Source organism: Panonychus citri, unplaced genomic scaffold, assembly GCF_014898815.1.
Source record: "Panonychus citri isolate SS breed McGregor unplaced genomic scaffold, ASM1489881v1 Contig00052, whole genome shotgun sequence".
Taxonomy (NCBI): Eukaryota; Metazoa; Arthropoda; class Arachnida; order Trombidiformes; family Tetranychidae; genus Panonychus; species Panonychus citri.
Genome location: NW_026515457.1, coordinates 43,473 through 64,101, shown reverse-complemented (window position 1 = coordinate 64,101; position 20,629 = coordinate 43,473). Strand labels below are relative to the sequence as shown.

Here is a 20,629-nt window from a genome sequence, read left to right as displayed (position 1 = left end):
AAAATGAAATACAAATATTCACAGGATTGGAAGGGTGAATCTATCGAAAAGGAATGGATCATGAGGAAATAAACCTTCCAACCTCAATGTATGAGACACAAGAAGCCCAATTTTGAAATTCTCTCCTAAAAGTTCATTTGGCATTTCCATGAGATATTCTTGAATAAGCAGAAATCCATGTACCCTAAAAATAGAAAACAAGTGAAAATTGTTAATCTTCAATCTCAACATGCTGATTGGAACAAAACAATTAAGACTTACCTTCTAGTTGGTGAAGAAAGAGAATTAATATGAGACTGGAAGGTATCATGATATTTATTATCCTGAAAATCAATTCGATCGAAAGAAGAAAAAGAAACCAAATAAATAAACCGAAAAGCTGAAAATGAGAATAATTGACTCACCCGATTATAAATAGATTTAAAGTTCCTATTTTGATTTATTAACTGGATTGTTTGATTGAATGGGACAGAAGAGTGGAATACTTGATTTAGAAAATCAGCCATAATTAATTAATTAATTTCACTCTATTTGAAGAATCAAGCAAATCAAAATAAGAAATTAAGTCAACAAAAACAAGAGAAAATTGTGAATCCAACGTGTGTTGTCATGGTAACCGATCAGCCGGTTAACAGAATCTTTTTCAAAATCGTTTCGCCATTTACCTTTAATTTGCTTCTCGCATCTTTTCAACAATTGAAGATTATTTGGAATAATTTATTTCATTTATTTGAGATGGATTGTTTTTTTAGTTCTGACGTCGGTCATTCATTTGTCATTTTTTGATCTTTTTGAAATTTGACAGCATCGACTATGTCATACAGTGTTTCCCGATTGAAGAAACCAAACTTTCAAATGAGAACCCCAATGCTTTTACTCGTATAACAATTGTCACCAATTGGTTGAGATTTCGGACCTTAATTTTTCATTAATTAATTTTTGTCGAAAATCGGTCTAAAAATGAAGTTTCACATTAATTGTGCTTGTAGATTTGATTCAAATTCAATTTTGAATCGAAATTAATCACAATTAAAAATCAATAAAAATCATTTTGATTTCTTCAAATGAAATCTTGGTTTCTTCATTTGGTGATTTTTTCAAATGAAAAAAAGGTTTTGTCATTTGAAATTTTGGTTTCTTCAAACGGGAAACACTGTAAGTCTGTTCTCAGTTTATACAGATAATCTCTTGTGTATTTTTCGATTTAATTTGGTGAACAGCGTCGGATGATGAATAGGCCTAATCTTTGTTAGATCAGACTAGAAGAATCAATATTGAGAGCTTTTTGCAGCAAGTTCAGAGTAATTCCTAAGGGTATGGTTTCATCTTGGCTAAATAGTACTATCAATGAAATTAGTTCCTTACGAGTCTCAGGTTTCCCATAAAAAAGCGACGAAGATATAGAATATCTGTAAAGTGAAAGTACTTCTTCGAGGACAAATGTCGCAAAGAAAGTCACCTGATTCAAAGGTAAGAACATGAAACAATTCTTGACAAACGAATTACTCGCTGAAAATTAAGAAAATGGAAACAATTAGAATCGATATAATTTGATGTATAATACAAACAGTATAATGTAAACACATTGTATATCTTAGATAATCAATTGTGTAAATTTTTACAAATCAATTTCTCGTTTCACTCAGGAATTGGATTGAAATTTAATTCGATGTTCCATGCGAATAATAGATTTAATCAATCGCCATAGGAATTAAAAGGACGAGAATTTGTTTTGTTAGTTTCTCTTACAATCTCAAAAGAATTGATTCAACATTTATCTTTATCTATTGCAAATCATCAATATCAAAGGAGCAACTCTGTGAATATTAACTAATAGATAAATTATACAGTTGTATTAATAAGTTATCTTATTCAGTTTGAGTTTGGTCATCAGAAAAGTGGTTCAGGTGGAGCATAATGAAATCTTTAAAGGGAAAAAAAAATTCGCCATTTGAAAACTTGAGGCAAGTTTATCGATTGATTATTGGTTTACCTCGGGATGACATCGATATCAGGGGACAGACCATCAAGTCCCTTCTTCGGTTCAATATATTCTACGAGATTTTCCTTGTACCTCATCTTGGTTATTATTTAGAGGGAACAACCAAATTATTTATTGTGAATTATTACAAACTTAGGATCAACTTACTTCGAGTTTTCTTTCTTGTTTATATTTTACGTTCAATTTTTTTGCTTTCAACTGAAAATGAGTCTATCCAAATCGCTTTGGGAGATGTAGCTTTCCGTTCACAAGATCACATGGCAGTTAATTTAGCTTTATTTGTTGGATTAACAAGTTTCATTATACTTCGAGAATGGATGATTTATATTGAAATGAAAGGTAAAATCATTTGGTACGAGTTTATTAATAAAATTCCTACGGTTTCAGATCCAAAATTTTATCGACTCACTGATCGGCGAATGAGAGAATATCTCAATTATATTTTCATAAGCACTACTTTCTTTACTCGATTGATAATCTCTGCAATTCCTTTCAGCATTGCATTCGTAGCTGGTCCATTCATCGTTAACCCTTGGTTTTACAAGCTTGCTAAATTGCGAATCACTGTACTACTATGGGGATTCATAACGTTTTATTCAGTATTGCACATAATTATTACATGTTACGGTCTTGGGAATTTTTTTTCATACATCGTAGCTTATTATACGTCTCGATTACATTCTTGCATTGATGCTGCTATCGCATTACGATACAATAACAATGAGATTAATATTACAAGACTTTTGAAGGAAATTGACGGATATTTTTACAATTACGATAAAACAGCTGATTCGATTCGGTACATAGTGTTGTTTAGTTTTACAGTTGCAGTTGCAACTGCAGATACATTCATCTTTTTTGGCCTAATTTTTCAAACGACTTCGAAAGTTTTTTCTCATTGTGCTACATTTTTGGCAACACTTCTTACTTTCTTCCTTGCATTAATTTCATATATAAATGGTCTTTGTATTGTCAAAGTAAGTAGAGTAAACAAATTCTTAGGATTAAGAATTAAGGACTTTAACTCGACAATTACAATTGTAATTGTCAATTTCTTCTTGTTTTCCAGCATGAAAGATTAAGTGTTCATCTTTACGCTATAAGCAAATTCAGCAGGACAAAAGTTTCAACGAAAATAAAGGTTCGATAATAATACTTTTGTTAAGATCTAGTCAGATAAACTTTTTTATCATTAGATTCTCAATACAGTGGATCGATTGTTATTTCCTGGAAATGGTTTCAAACTTGGTCATTTAACAAACATTGATAATGAATTTTGGCTAAAGGTAAACATTTTTTTTATCATGTTAATTATAAAATTTGAGATTTTGAGTTCCATAATAACCATAATAAAATTTTTTTACAGTTCATTTTGGAACTTGCTTCAACCCTCATGCTGCTAATAATAAACCTAAGATCAATAATCAAATATTAAATTATCGTTACTTATCCTAATCCTAATCGTTACTAAGGCATTGTCAACTGTTGGAATCGTCTTTCAGTATCGGCTAGCCTGGACTTGTTCAGATTGAAGTCTGTATTTGCATCATGATCAGAATTGTTTTGAAAATTGATTAGCTGGGCTTATTTTTTTATTTTCACCATTCGAAACCAAACCGTACACGATCGAGTGAGCTAATAAAGCACGAAGCGAATTTTCACTAGTTTGATAAATCCAACGGTCGAAAAAAGAATTGAACACAATGCATTGTACAATATCTAAATCTATTTGAATTTTACAAATAAACGACATATTTAATGGCTATTAAATAAACATCTATTCTAGAATAGATATTGAATAATACCGTAAATTGTTTGGCCGTTATAATAACACAGAAATTGAAGGCAAAGTTCAATGAAAAGAGAAATTATCTTGATTACAATCGTAATTCATCGATGAATTACCATACATTTCTCCAATGTTTGATGTGAGGAATATAATGATGTTCGTCATTATGATGATGCCAATTGTCCTTGAGAATAATATTATCACCTTTCTTCTTATCGGTATTAAGAATTGTGTGATGATGTTTGTCTTTGATCACAATATTGGTTCCTTTTTGACCACAATCGATGGTTTAATTAAGAAAATTATAATAAAATAAAAATTAATAAAAACTTGAAATAATATTATTTCATCAATCAATGTTTTAATTATATTAAGAAACAAAGAATAATTTTTTGATCATATTGACTATGGGTTGAGAAAGTGAGCTCACTTATTTTGATCAAATTCGGATGGTTATTGTTAATTGTTTGAGATGCGATAAGTGAATGCTACTTTTGTTTCGAAAATATTTTCATTCATTTTACTATTCCTGTGGTCAACTGCTCTATTTAATCCGCAGCTTACACTTAATTGAATGAGAGTTAACTTTATGAATTATTAGTATGATCAATATGATATTTGTTTCTCTACTTATACTCAACAAATATTATATCTCTTTCAAAACCGAACTAATTTATTCAAAAATTAAGCTACTTACTAATAACAGTAAATTACTTCCTCGCTTGAAATTAATCATTTTTCAAAATTACTTAAGGTAATAATAAATAATAAGGTAATGGGGTTTAACTCAACAATTAAGAACTAATCAATCTAGCCTAATTATGGCTTAATCTTTATGTGTTAGCCTTTTAGAAAATGCGGAAAAGAATATTAATCCAAATAATTTTACAGAAAAACAAACGTTATATAAATGTCAGAACTTCTTACCAAAAAATTCATTCCACCATCGCATCTCAAACACGCAAGTTGTTAGTATTAATAAAAGCTTTACAAGTGAAATTTTAACTCCAAAAACAGTCAATATGATGTCTAAATTGTTTGTGTTTTTCTTAATTGTTTCATCAATCATCTTCTCCACCATCGATTGTGGTCAAAAAGGAACCAATATTGTGATCAAGGATAAACATCATCACACAATTCTAAATACCGATAAGAAGAAAGGTGATAATATTATTCTCAAGGACAATTGGCATCATCATAATGACGAACATCATTATATTCCTCACATCGAACACTGGGGACACGAATGGGGACACGGATGGTAATTTCTAATCAAAATCCTCAATCGTCCTCTCTTTTTCATTATATGTTTATTGAATCGTTATCTGGTCATTACGATAATAAACCTCTTTCGATACTTTCATACATATTCCATCAGCTTCCAATGTCTCCATTAACTAAATGGAGACGTAAGGCTAAGCCTATTTTTGGCTGAAAAGTTGACTCAATAAACTAATTTCTTCTTAATTTCTCATTTTTTTCCATCACCATGTTTAAATTATTTCATGTGAATATATTGTTTTAATTTGTCTTCAATCATTTAACTAAACTTGGTCTTTTGGAAATATTAATAATACATTATGTAATATTTACAATGATCACATCTCGGGTTTATGATAAGTTAATCATTGATTAATAATCATTGAGTTTAGTTACTCCGGTCAATTGATTGTATAGTCACAATATTGATTGTTGTTTTCCTACTCATCTCAAACTTATACAGTCGTGAAAAATGAGTTTCGAATGGTTTTTAATCATTCGCGCAACTTAGCTACTAAAATCAATTGATAATCTTTATCATCAGTGATAAGACTTAGATGATTTACTCATTGATTTTTCTTATCTTGATTGTTTAATCTGTTAATTTTAGTCACTACCTGCGCGAATGATTAAAAACCATTCGAAACTCATTTTTCACGACTGTATAAGTTATATCACACAATACTGTGATTAGATAATGAGCATTTCGATCAAAACTGTTAACTAGCCGTTAAATAGTCGAAAAAGTTAATTAGTTGAAATCAGAAAAACTTAAATAATCTTTATAACGTAACTTGTTCGCTTAAACTTGTTGGTGTTCAATTGGCATAACGATTTACGTTCTTGTTGATGCTTATTAAAGGGTGTAACGGATAGAATTTAAATCAATGCAGGCAATGATTGAACCAAAACTATTCCAATAATGGATTTGGATAGACTTGTTTCTTAAGTACAGTAGTTGCACAATTTGTTTTATTCTGTTTTCTCGATTATTAACCTATTCGTTGAATTGTTCAGCTGATAATTTAATGAGGTGAAATCAAATGCCGAATTGGAAACCTTGTTGATACATAATAGATAAGAGCTCTAGAGTGTGATTAAAGTCATGATCTGACGTGGGTCATCAATCTGATCAATTTCCATGAAACAAACGGGAGAGGTTGATAGATATTGATTTTAGATCGATTTTCTTGTTAACTAAAAAATAATTAATGAACGAGAACAAGCTTGCAACTCAATTACGCTTTTGTACATTGAGATATGTTCTGGAGTAACTCAAATGGACCCTGACGAACTTTCTGATTAATCTCCTGTACAAAAATCATTTGAGAAATATTATTAATCCTTTAATTTATTATTTATTAGAATAATTAAAGTGAACAAAAGTTGATTAATTCATATGGTATATTATAACCAGATAAAAATGTATTAGGAACGATGTGTAGAAAAAGGTTAACGAGTTACCATCCATGTCCCCATCCGTGTCCCCAATGTTCGACATGTGGAATATGATGGTAATGGTGGTTATTATTTCCATGCTCATTATCATGAAGAACAATATTGTCACCTTTCTTCTTGTCGGAAGTTAGAACGGTGTGGCTATGTTGATCCTTGAGAACAATATTTTCACCTTTGTTCTTATGATCATTTAGAATTGTATGACTGTGTTTATCCTTGATCACAATATTGGCTCCTTTTTGACCACAATCGATGGTGGAAAAGATGATTGATGAAACAATTAAGAGAACGATAAATAATTTAGAAATCATGTTTACTTTTGTTCGAGAAGAGAATTCACTTTTGTTGATAGAATTCGAATGGTTGTTATTGATTGTTCGATACTTGATGAGTGAATGTATTTTTCGTTCCAAACGCCATTCCTTTTATGTCATTTGTACTTCTCTAGTTATCTTGTAACCAAAATGAGTGAAAAGATTACCGGTATACCGGTAGAGGAAGTAGCAGATATTCTTGAGATTACATACACAATCAATTTAGTCGCTGCATTGTTATCTTGTGTGTGGATTGGTTTATCAGTTAAGATAAGCAACAAAATAATTGTTATTCTTATTTTAATCAACGTGTTCATCTTTAATTTCATTAACACCCAATTACTCAATACTGAGCCGGAAGATTTCAGCTAATCATATGTACTGAAAATGTTACATTGATTTCGAAAAGATTGATTTTATTTTCAAATCACAAGGAAACCTGAAAAACATATAAATGAGGGAACTTCGAAACAAAAAGTACATTATTTCATCGCATCTCGAACCATAAACAACAATCAATTGAAGTTCATCAACTGTACCATTAAACTTTCTCCTCAGACAATATTAAATACAATGTCTAAATTATTTGTCTTCCTCTTAATTGTTTCATCCATTATCTTTTCAACCATCGATTGTGGTCAAAAAGGAGCCAATATTGTGATCAAGGATAAACACAGTCATACAATTCTTAATGATCACAAAAACAAAGGTGAAAATATTGTTCTTCATGATAATTGGGATCATCACAATAACGAACATCATCATTATATTCCTCACATCGAACATTGGGGACACGGATGGGGTCATGGATGGTAATCTTTCGAAATTTTATCAATCAGCTGGATTATCTTCTTCTAATTAGGTTTTATTCCGCAGCTTTAATAATGATACTGATACATTTTTATGTTCTTAATTTTTACTGTAAAAATAGTTTTAAATTGTATAATAAATTTATTTAATTTAATACCAATTAATCCAAATCATTTCTTTTGATTTAATTAGCGACCGAATGACTGTGGATAAAAAAGATCTTGTGAGAAACTGATAACTTACCATGAAAAAATTCTCTGTTCTCAAGTTTCGATGCAAAAATTATTCGACTCATTTACAAAAGGTCTTATTTAATCGGCCTTACTTCGTATTAATTCACTAGCAGTTCATCTTTTTATGTTCAGTCTCCGAGGTTTTAATGATGAAATTTCAAGTTTCATTTTCTATGGAGAAGAAAATTAAGTGGCTTATATTTTCAAGTTAATAAATTCCATATTTACGTTTCTGTATATAAGTTTAATTTATTTTGATCTCTATTAAAACTTCTAAAAATTTGATTAGAAAGTTTTTCATGTAAATTGAAAGAAATTTCCAAGTTAGAAATGATATCATTTCTTAGATAAATTTAATGAACAAATTAAGAGATTTCAGTGAACAATATTTGGTGTACTCGTATTTTCTGTTTTAACCAGATAACAATTTACTGATGGAAAGAATAAGAAAAGATAAAAGAAAAGTCAACAGATTACCATCCATGTCCCCAATGTTCGATGGTATGTAGAATATGATGGTAATGGTGGTTATTATTTCCATGCTCATTGAGAAATATTATTAATCCTTTAATTTATTATTTATTAGAATAACTAAAGTGATTAATTCATATGGTATATTATAACCAGATAAAAATGTATTAGGAACGATGTGTAGAAAAAGGTTAACGAGTTACCATCCATGTCCCCATCCGTGTCCCCAATGTTGTATATGTGGAATATGATGGTAATGGTGGTTATTATTTCCATGCTCATTATCATGAAGAACAATATTGTCACCTTTCTTCTTGTTGGAAGTTAGAACGGTGTGGCTATGTTGATCCTTTAGAACAATATTGGCTCCTTTTTGACCACAATCGATGGTGGAAAAGATGATTGATGAAACAATTAACAAAAAGACAAACAATTTAGACATCATGTTTACTTTTGTTCCAGAAGAAAGTTGAATGGTTGATTGCTCAAGATGTGATGAGTGAATGTACTTTTAGTTTTAAAACTTTGACTTTTATTTGTCATTTCGATTTCTATGTTCGTTCAACATCCCGATAAGGATTTCGATTTTTTTGTATCAACAGCCTGAGCGTCAAACACATGGTAGGTCAAAGAAAATTCCAAATCATTGGAGATAGCGAAATATTGTTAACCTAAATAATCATATCAAAATAATTTTAGTATTTGTCTTTCTACCTGGTCGAAATCATTAACAATCGCTTAACCTGGTTATCTATTTTCTAACTTATAACAATCAGCAATAAATAAACAACTTCCCTGAACAATAATCAGGTAATAGATATGATGTTGTTTGAAGAGATAACTGCGAATGTATTTAATATATCTAAATTGAATTTAATTTATTTCAGACGATCTAATTAGTTAATAACTTAACACAGAACTTGAGTGATATAAAAGGAAGAGATTCCGAAACAAAAAGCACATTCACTCATCGCATCTTGAACAAGCAACAAGTCGAGCAGTCAACAATTCAAGTGAACTTTCTTTTCGAACAGTAATCATAGTATGATGTCTAAATTATTAATCATTTTCTTAATTGTTTCATCAATCATCTTTTCCACCATTGATTGTGGTCAAAAAGGAACCAATATTGTTCTTAAGGATAAACACAGTCAGACAATTTTCAACATTGACAAAAAGGGTAACAGAAATATTATTCTCAAGGATCAACATGGTCACACAATTGTGACTTCCGACAAGAAGAAAGGTGACAATATTGTTATCCATGATAATTGGCATGGTAAGAATAATCATCATTACCATTATATTCCACACATCGAATATTGGGGACACGGATGGGGTCATGGATGGTAATTCGCCAACATTTGTTCTTACATTTCATCATCTTATTCTAACATTACATTAATATAAATAATATCTACATGTACATGCATATGAATCTATGTAAATTTCAACACTGTTCCTTTTTCTTTCTCTTCCTTATTTAATATATTGTTATCTGGTTATAACTGTAAACATAAACTAATATTCAGTTTTTAATAAACTACTATTATAAGTTATCAATCAAAAGATAAATATGCTAATTTATGTCGTCATTTTTATTTGAACGTATGTATTTAAACACAATTCTTTGACATCGATAATATATCGAGTAACAGGTTAATGGTATTCCTGTTTTCAATTGTTGAGTTGCTTGATTACGACATCATCGTAAGAGGATGGAATAAAAGTCTCTTGATGATAATGATGATGAAATGATGAAAATGAATTGGGTGAGAGATTTCCTTATTCTTCTTAAAAGTTCAACATTGTTTTGTTATTTGTATTATTTTATTTTGCTTTGATTTCGCTTAATACTACGGATAAAGAAATAAATCCATTAGGTGACGAGTTAATCCAAATTGTGGAGGATAGGATAGAAGATTGGACGAGGATAATTTGCCCAAATATACTTACACTGAAAAACGATGAATTAATTCTCAATATAATAAGCTGATCGAATTAAATCAAAAACGATGAGCATCCTTGCTCAAAAAATACAAAAAGAAAACCCTGACAAGTCCTTTTGGATAGGATTCGATGCAGACAAAAGTGGCTTGAAATGTTGTTTCTGCGATTTAAAGAAAAAGGGTCACCGAATTTAGTTTTGAGTTAAGAGTTGAAACTTTCAGGGGTTGTAAGTTTCAAAAAAAGAAATAGTTTGGACTTATTTACAAATCGAGCTGATCAGTACTTTTTGAGAAAATCGCGGTCAAAGTTCAAACATTGAGGCCTTTTTTTCTCAGAGGCTATTAGAGATTTGAAAATAAGTCCAACCTATTTCAATTTCAACTTTTCTCAGTTGAATTCCAAATTCATGAATAGCACGATCAACAGTCGCTAATCGGACACTTTTTCCTAATTCCGCTGAAACTTTTTCCTGAATTTTTTACATCTTGCGAAAGAGCCATCTTGATTAAAATAAGAGTAACAATTATTTTGTTGCTTATCTTAACTGATAAACCAATCCACACACAAGATAACAATGCAGCGACTAAATTGATTGTGTATGTAATCTCAAGAATATCTGCTACTTCCTCTACCGGTATACCGGTAATCTTTTCACTCATTTTGGTTACAAGATAACTAGAGAAGTACTAATGACATAAAAGGAATGGCGTTTGGAACGAAAAATACATTCACTCATCAAGTATCGAACAATCAACAACAACCATTCGAATTCTATCAACAAAAGTGAATTTTCTTCTCGAACAAAAGTAAACATGATTTCTAAATTATTTATCGTTCTCTTAATTGTTTCATCAATCATCTTTTCCACCATCGATTGTGGTCAAAAAGGAGCCAATATTGTGATCAAGGATAAACACAGTCACACAATTCTAAATGATCACAAGAACAAAGGTGAAAATATTGTTCTCAAGGATCAACATAGCCACACCGTTCTAACTTCCGACAAGAAGAAAGGGGACAATATTGTTCTTCATGATAATGAGCATGGAAATAATAACCACCATTACCATCATATTCCACATATTCAACATTGGGGACACGGATGGGGACATGGATGGTAACTCGTTAACCTTTTTCTACACATCGTTCCTAATACATTTTTATCTGGTTATACAGCCACGGAAAATGAGTTTGAGGGTAGTTTTATATCAATTGCGCATCGAAAGCGATAAGAAAATCTTATCAATCAAAACAATGGTAAATTTGAATGTCTTGATTATCTAACTACTGATATATTGTCGTTATCGCCTTTGCTGCGCGAATGATACAAATTTACCCTCAAACTCATTTTCCGTGGCTGTATAACATTGTCACACAATTCTTAATATCGATAAGAAACAAGGTGTTAATATTATTCTCCAGGACAAATAGCATCACCATAATGATGAACATTACTATTAGCAATACTAGTATATTCCTCATCTCGAACATTTGAGACATGTATGGTAATTCATCGTAATCAAGATAATTTCTTTTTCATTGAACTCCGCCTTCATTTTCTATGTGATTGTAACGGTCAAACAACCTATTGTAATATTTAAATTCTAGATGTTGTATTTAATATATTGTTAATTTACAGAAAATTCAAATAGATTTAGATATTGTACAATGCATTGTGTTCAATTCTTTTTTCGACCGTTGGGTTTATCAAACTAGTGAAAATTCGCTTCGTGCTTTATTAGCTCACTCGATCGTGTACGGTTTGGTTTCGAATGGTGAATATCAAGATTCAATAAGCTCAGCTTATCAATTTTTGATTCAAAACAATTCTGATCTTGATGCTAATACAAATTTTATCTAATAATTAAATCTAGGCTTACTGCTACTGACAGAAACTATTAGCTGCCGACAGCATCCATTAAATTAATTGTGTGATAGACAGGCCCTCCATGCCTTTCATTGTCCATAGTGACCCTTAATAGTGAAAACCTAACCTAAACTAATTTAAAGAAACACAATTGATTGAGAAATTAAGTTAATTTTCATGTGTAGCTGTAATCTTAAGCCGAAAAAAGTCAGCTAAAGGACAAAAGTTGAGCTTACGGACGTATCTTGAGCCTTACAGAAAATTCCAACAGCTGACTTGTTAATACCTTAGTAAAAATCAGCTATTTAATATTTAATTATGGATCTTAGGTTTATTATCATTAGCATGAGGGATGAAGCAAGTTCCAGAATGAACTGTGAAAAAATTTTAATTAACTTGTAATTTCAATATTAATAGTTAACGTGATAAAAATAATGTTTACCTTTAGCCAAAATTCATTATCAATGTTTATTAAATGACCGAGTTTGAAACCATTTCCAGGAAATAACAATCGATCCACAGTATTGAGAATCTAATGATGAAATTTTTTTATCTGACTCAAGGTCTTATTTAGTGTATTATAATCGAACCTTTATTTTCGTTGAAACTTTTGTCCTGTTGAATTTGCTCATCGCATAAAGATGAACACTTAATCTTTCTTGCTGGAAAACAAGAAGAAATTGATAGTAACAAGGACCTTAACTCGGCCATTCATTTACTCTACTTACTTTGACAACGCTAAGACCATTAATATATGAAAGTAATGCAGCAAAGACAATAAGAATCATCGCCAAAAAAGTAACACCATGACAAAAAACTTTGGAAGTCATTTTAAAAACCAGACCAAAGAAGATGAATATATCTGCAGTTGCAACTATAACAGTAACCATAAACAACAATATGTACCGAACCGAGTCAGCTGTTTTACCTAAATTGTAAAGATATCCGTCAATTTCCTTCAAAAGTCTTGTAATATTAATCTCATTGCTATTGTATCGTAATGCGATAGCAGTGTCAATACAAGAAAGTAATCGAGATGTGTAATAAGCTACGGTGTATGAAAAAAAATTTCCAAGGCTGTAACATGTAATAATTATGTGCAATACTGAATAAAATGTTATGAAGCCCCATAGTAGTACAGCGATTCGCAATTTAGCAAGCTTATAGAACCAAGGGTTAATCATGAATGGACCAGCTACGAATGCAATGCTGAAAGGAATTGCAGAGATTATCAATCGATTAAAGAAAGTAGAACTTATGAAAACATATTTGAGATATTCTCTCATTCGCCGATCAGTGAGTCGATAAAATTTTGGATCTGAAACCGTAGGAATTTTATTAATAAACCCATACCAAACAATTTTGCCTTTCATTTCAATATAAATCATCCATTCTCGAAGTATAATGAAACTTGTTAATCCAACAAATAAAGCTAAATTAACTGCCATGTGATCTTGTGAACGGAAAGCTACATCTCCCAAAGCGATTTGGATAGACTCTTTTTCAGTTGAAAGCAAAAAAATTGAACGTAAAATATAAACAAGAAAGAAAACTCGAAGTATGTTGATCCTAAGTTTGTAATAATTCACAATAAATAATTTGGTTGTTCCCTCTAAATAATAACCAATATGAGGTACAAGGAAAATCTCGTAAAATATATTGAACCGAAGAAGGGACTTGATGGTCTGTTCCCTGATATCAATGTCCTCCCGAGGTAAACCAATAATCAATCGATAAACTTGCCTCAAGTTTTCAAATGGCGAATTTTTTTTTCCTTTTAAAGATTTCATCATGTTTCACCTGAACCACTTTTCTGATGACCAAACTAAAACTGAATATGATATAAAGCATATACAGTAAGTATTAGTTAATATCTGCAGAGTTAGTAAGAGAAACTATCAAAATAAATTCTCATCTTTTTAACTCCTTTGGCGATTGAATACAATCGATGATTGATCTATTTGAATAATAGATCTAATTGTCATAACAATTCTTGAGTGAAACGAAAAATTGATTCATGAAACTCTACATAATTGATTATCTGAGATACTCTAGTAAAGAGTGTTCTAAATAAAAGCCTTCTATCATTAACTTTTAATTCATTCAAATTATTATAATTTAACTACGTATTAATAATCAGATCTTCAAAAACAATAAAAACCAGATAGTCTTTTGATTGTTTTATCAAAACTGTGAAAATATTTATCAAGCGTTTATGAAAGTTTGATTTGCAGTGCAAATTTTCAATTTTTAATTTCTCTATCCTTGATGTTGTCTGTCTATTTGTTAGAAGTAGATAATCACTGAGCCATTGATTAAATAAGAGTTTTATTTGTCAAATTAAAACAAGTACTAGAACTACCATGATCGCATATTTATTGAATGGTTGCAAGCCAAATGACACTAATTTGCTTGGGAAGACTATAAAAAACGTTGCTCTAAGTAAGTTGCTCGAAGAGAGGTTAGTGTCGTGGACTTTAGCCCACAATGACACAGGTTTCGTTTCTGGCTTGCCTACCTTCCCATGAATTATAGTTTCTGAATATACAGATTTCGAGATCGTCAAGACTAAGTTAACCCAAAGAGTCACATTAAGGTGCAAAACTTTTTTCAAGAAATTTTTTCTGCTTATTTGCAAGTTCGAAAATTATCAACCAAATCGAGCTAATCATCTTTTTGATCTGACTTTTCATTCAGGAATAATCGACATTCAACGGTGCGTACTTATCCCGTTGACTTTCAGATGAAATCGATGGCCTTTTTGATTGTCTTGAAATTAAGTCCCAGTAAATTCCCGATGCCGTAATTAGTATTTAGGACAATAAAATTCATTTAGATGTCCTATCTGGTCTGAAATCCGTGCCTTTCCGTTTCATTCAGTAGATTTATTGGCCTTATGGTAAACTTGTTAAACGACTAACGAAGGAGATTAAACTGGCTTAAATACTAATTGCAGCATCGTGAATATACTAGGACTTAATTTCAAGACAGTCAAAAATTTCATGTGAAAGTTAACGGTTGGTTGTTACGCCCTGTACATGATCTGTAGATAAATTTAAGGATCTATATCAATCTTAAACGACCCCGAACGAGTAGATAAGCGATAGGCTACTCGGCAACTTCTGAGGTTAATCAATGATTAACCAACCCAAATTATTATCACCTCGTGAAATAATTAACTCCGGTCTTCGTGACCCATAACTCTGACTAGTGTTATTCCGTAGTATTCCTATTATGTGGAAAAGATGATTAAAGAAACAATTAAGCAAACGATAAATAATTTAGACATCATGACTTTAATCACACTCTAGAGCTTTCATATTGTTTAAATAAATAAGGCTTTCCAATTCTTTATTTGATTTCAGCTTATTACTAATACATTATCAGCTGAACAGTTTGAGTGAGTTGATGAGTTAATCCATCATTAATTAATAATTGAGAAAACAGAATAAAACAAATTTTTTAACTACTGTACTTGAGAAAAAAATGAAAGTCTTAAACTAAAATTCTTTTATGGAACAGCAATCAAAGAAGGCTCAACCATAGCTTGTCTTGGGTATACAGTATCTTGCACAAAGAGTGACAGTAGCGTTTATCGTCCTAGTTTGAAAACGAATCAGAATTTTGATCTGATTTTTTACAAATAGATTGATTAGAAATTAATACTGGCAAGTAAAACGCAACTGTCAGTTTTTGTGCAAGATACTGTATATTATTCAGAACTTTATATTTTACAGTAAAGATTATTATACAGTCGTGAAAAATGAGTTTCGAATGGTTTTTAATCATTCGCGCAGGTAGTGACTAAAATTAATAGATTAAACAATCAAGATAAGAAAAATCAATGAATAAATCATCTAAGTCTTATCACTGATGATAAAGATTATCAATTGATTTTAGTAGCTAAGTTGCGCGAATGATTAAAAACCATTCGAAACTCATTTTTCATGACTGTATTATGTAATTGAGAATAACAAGAATATTTCCAATTTAAAAAAGATGAAAAATGCTGTTTTTTTTAAATTTTATATTAACTAGAAAAATTTGAATGAAAGGGGAATTTAGTGGTTCAGACAAAAAGAATTTTCTAATTAACTTAAATTTCCGACTGTAATGTTTAAATTATTCCGTGTGCACCATCAAACCATCTCCACAACGCCTTAAAGTGTACATGATACTATCATGATGATAGTAATGTGTCTTAGTAAGTCGCAAAGCCGACTTTGAGAGTGAAATTGAATCGTTCAAAAAATTGATCGCTATAGTGGCGTTTTTGGTTCTCGTAAAAATAAGAAATAATTATTAGTTGTTGCGCGTACTAGTAATACATGAATAGCTTGTAGAATTTTTTTATTCAATCATAAACGACAAAAATATGAAAAGACAAGATTATGATTTCTTAAGATGGTACAACTAATAGATTCGAAATATGATTCGATTTTTTCGTGATTTTATCAGCTCATTCTATCGTATGCGGCTTGGTTTCGAATATCAAGAGTTGATAAGTTAATAAATTTTTTATCCAAAAAATTTTGATCTTGATGATAATCCAGATTTTGTTCTAATTTCATCCAGGCTCACCACTGCTGGAAGAAAATTCCAACAGCTGATTTGTCAACGACTTAGTAACGATCAGCTTTTTATTAATATTTAAGTATTGATCTTAGGTTTATTATCATAAGCATGAGAGATGAAACAAGTTCCAGAATGAACTGTGAAAAAATTTTATGTAAAATATTTTTAACTTGTAATTTTAATATTAATAGTTAACGTGATTATGTTTACCTTTAGCCAAAATTCATTATCCATGTTGATTAAATGACCAAGTTTGATACCGTTTCCAGGAAATAACAATCGATCCACTGTAGTGAGAATCTAATGATACAAAAATTATCTGACTCAAGATTTTAATAAGTGTATTATGATCGAACCTTTATTTTCGTTGAAACTTTTGTCCTGCTGAATTTGCTTATCGCATAAAGATGAACACTTAATCTTTCTTGCTGGAAAACAAGAAGAAATTGATAGTAACAAGGACCTTAACTCAGCCATTCATTTACTCTACTTACTTTGACAACGCTAAGACCATTAATATATGAAATTAATGCAGTAAAGAAAATCAGAACTATTGCCAGAAATGTAGCACCATGAGAAAAAACTTTCGAAGTCGTTTGAAAAATTAAACCAAAGAAGATGAATATATCTGCAGTTGCAACTATAACAGTAAAACATAACAGCAACATGTACCGAATCGAATCAGCTGTTTTACCTAAATTGTAAAGATATCCGTCAATTTCCTTCAAAAGTCTTGTAATATTAATCTCATTGCTATTGTATCGTAATGCGATAGCAGCATCAATGCAAGAATGTAATCGAGACGTATAATAAGCTACGATGTATGAAAAAAAATTCCCAAGACCGTAACATGTAATAATTATGTGCAATACTGAATAAAATGTTATGAAGCCCCATAGTAGTACAGCGATTCGCAATTTAGCAAGCTTATAGAACCAAGGGTTAATCATGAATGGACCAGCTACGAATGCAATGCTGAAAGGAACTGTAGAGATTATCAATCGATTAAAGAAAGTAGAACTTATGAAAACATATTTGAGATATTCTCTCATTCGCCGATCAGTGAGTCGATAAAATTTTGGATCTGAAACCGTAGGAATTTTATTAAACTCGTACCAAATGATTTTACCTTTCATTTCAATATAAATCATCCATTCTCGAAGTATAATGAAACTTGTTAATCCAACGAATATGACTAAATTGACTGCAATGTGATCTTGTGAACGGAAAGCTACATCTCCCAAAGCGATTTGGATAGACTCATTTTCAGTTGAAAGCAAAAAAATTGAACGTAAAATATAAACAAGAAAGAAAACTCGAAGTATGTTGATCCTAAGTTTGTAATAATTCACAATAAATAATTTGGTTGTTCCCTCTAAATAATAACCAAGATGAGGTATAAGGAAAATCTCGTAAAATATATTGAACCGAAGAAGTGACTTGATGGTCTGCCCCCTGATATCGATGTCATCCCGAGGTAAACCAATAATCAATCGGTAAACTTGCCTCAAGTTTTCAAATGGAAAATTTTTTTTCCTTTTAAAGATTTCATCATGTTTCACCTGAACCACTTTTCTGATGACCGAACTCAATATGAATATGATATTAAAAATATAAATGCATATATATTAGTATATACCCGCAGAGTTGCTTCTTTGATAGTAATTGTTTGCAATAGATAAATTTAAGCGATTTATCATCCTTATATTGTGCGAGAAACTATCAGAATAAATTCTGTTCTTTTTAACTCCTATGGCTATTGAATACAATCGATGATTTATCAATTTGTATAATAGATTTAATTGTCGACAATTCCTTGGTGAAACGAAAAATTGATTCATGAAACTCTACACAATCAATTATCTGAGATATTAAATGTAAAGGGTGTTCAAAATAAAAACCTTCCACCGTTTTTTTTAACTTCTAATTTATTCAAATTACAGTCCTCGGCAAATGTATAAGGACAACAATCAATTTTAAATTCTCGTGGAATGAATACAATTGATGAAAGACAATTCTGATTATAACGATTTTAATTAACTTTCTTGGAAAGTTATTATTGATCATCTTATTGAATCAAATCAATTGATTATAACTCTCGTCATAATGATTATCAAGTTGACTTTCTTGGAAAGTCATCATGTAAATTCTTAAGTAAGCTTAACATAGACTTTCGGAGAAAGTAATTAGTTATAATCATTACATTTAATCATTTTTGGGATGTTGATAACTAAATCAAGTTAATCAAAATTGTCAACAATTAGTTATTTGTTTGTTGCTTAACCATTTTAATTTATTATCCGTTTAATTGTTGCCTCTCTCATTATCTTTAAAATATGATGTATAATCTAAAGCGAATTAATCTTAACTTTACGTTGATCTTTCATCTTGTTCATATCAAATTTACCTTTACTATTAAAATTGTATCAATTAAATTGAGTTTATAAATTCAGTGTAACTCACGATTTATCAGAACTGGTTATGGGTCCAGGAACGCAAGTAAAGGAGGATAGCCAAAATGTGGGATTTTTTGCTGAACTTTCTCGAATTTTTCGAAATAGGTATCAATCGAAAGCTCTCGGTTAGCTGAGTTGAACGGACTGATCAGAATAAAAAATATTTTTCCATGAAAAATATAAAAAAACGGTGATAACTCAAAAACTCGGGGGTCTAGAACTAAACTGAGTACAGCGTTGAACTTTTCATAAAAAGTTACATCTAAAAAATTGGGTCCGATCGGTGCATCATGGTGTCACAAAAAAGTTACATTTAATTCCCAAGGGAAAAATAATTTTTATTCTGATCAGTCCGTTCGACTCAGCTAACCGAGAGCTTTCGATTGATACCTATTTTGAAAAATTCGGATTAACAGGCCATTTTGGCTATCATCCTTTTGCGTAATAACTCACAGAGTTTATTTGATATTTTTAATGATAAAAGTTTCGATATCCGGAAATTAAAGATGATGAATTATCTTAAACGAGAAGGTTTATGTTTTAGAATCCCCGTAAAAGCCCTAATGGCCTGACCCATGGCTAGTGACTTGTTCGAAGTCAACTTGAGGTTCAGTTTCTGAAGAAGCGTGGAGTTTATCAGAGAAAGAGTTGAATCAATGAAAGCCGAATTACCATTGATTATCACATGAGCGTCAATCAATCTAAAGACTGGACCTAGAATTGTGTGTAGAGTGATTGAAGGGACGGCATCTTGTGGTGAATTGATATGTGTGATATATGATACCAGAGCTCTGTGGGCATTACTCAGCCAGTACCACGTGGAGGTAGAGCTGGATTTTACTGTCCAAACAGGTGTTGTTTACCGGGTGCCTGAAAGCCCGGGGCCTACGAATATTAGTAGGCCAAGGTTTTGATTCGAGTCCTTCCAACTCTAGCCGAATAAGCTTATATGGGGTAGCCTTGCTTGATGGCATTAAGCAGGCTATCAAAGCAGGCTAGGCTTTGTTCTTTCTACACCAGTGTCTTCACGGATACTCCAGAACTCGGTCTGCAAATTTATTTTCTTGGGACTCGGCGATCCCTAAAGAAAACCCGCATCGGACGCTAGGAAGCTGCTATTCTCTGGGCATGAACACCAGCTTCATTGAAGAACTCTTTCAAGTGGTCAACCCACTGATGCACATAGCCATGAGAACTTAGGACTCTGTACGACCACACATCCTTACAATGGACCCCTCGACCACTTGCTTCTTGATCGTGGAATGAGGACTTCAGCCGTTCGAGAATTACAGGGTGACAATTAATATGTGACTTTTTTGCACATGCGTGTATTTTTACTTGGACAATTTTCGACCGGTTTTTTTCACTTTAGTTTTCAAGTAGACACTCCAAAGTTTTGTTCAAACCGTTTTTTTTCAAATTTTAAGTTCAACAAAATTGCAAA

The 20,629-nt window shown here is 31.3% G+C and overlaps 1 protein-coding gene across 1 annotated transcript; it reads right to left on the bottom strand.

Annotated features, from left to right (window-relative positions):
- Positions 1–18: 18 nt before the first annotated feature.
- LOC128385844 (uncharacterized) lies at positions 19–880 on the bottom strand. The gene is made up of 3 exons (XM_053344772.1): positions 405–880; positions 262–323; positions 19–184 (listed from the first exon to the last, which is right to left on the bottom strand). The coding sequence occupies exons 1-3, from the start codon at positions 504–506 to the stop codon at positions 19–21; spliced, it is 330 nt and encodes a 109-aa protein (XP_053200747.1). The 5' UTR covers positions 507–880.
- Positions 881–20,629: the final 19,749 nt, after the last annotated feature.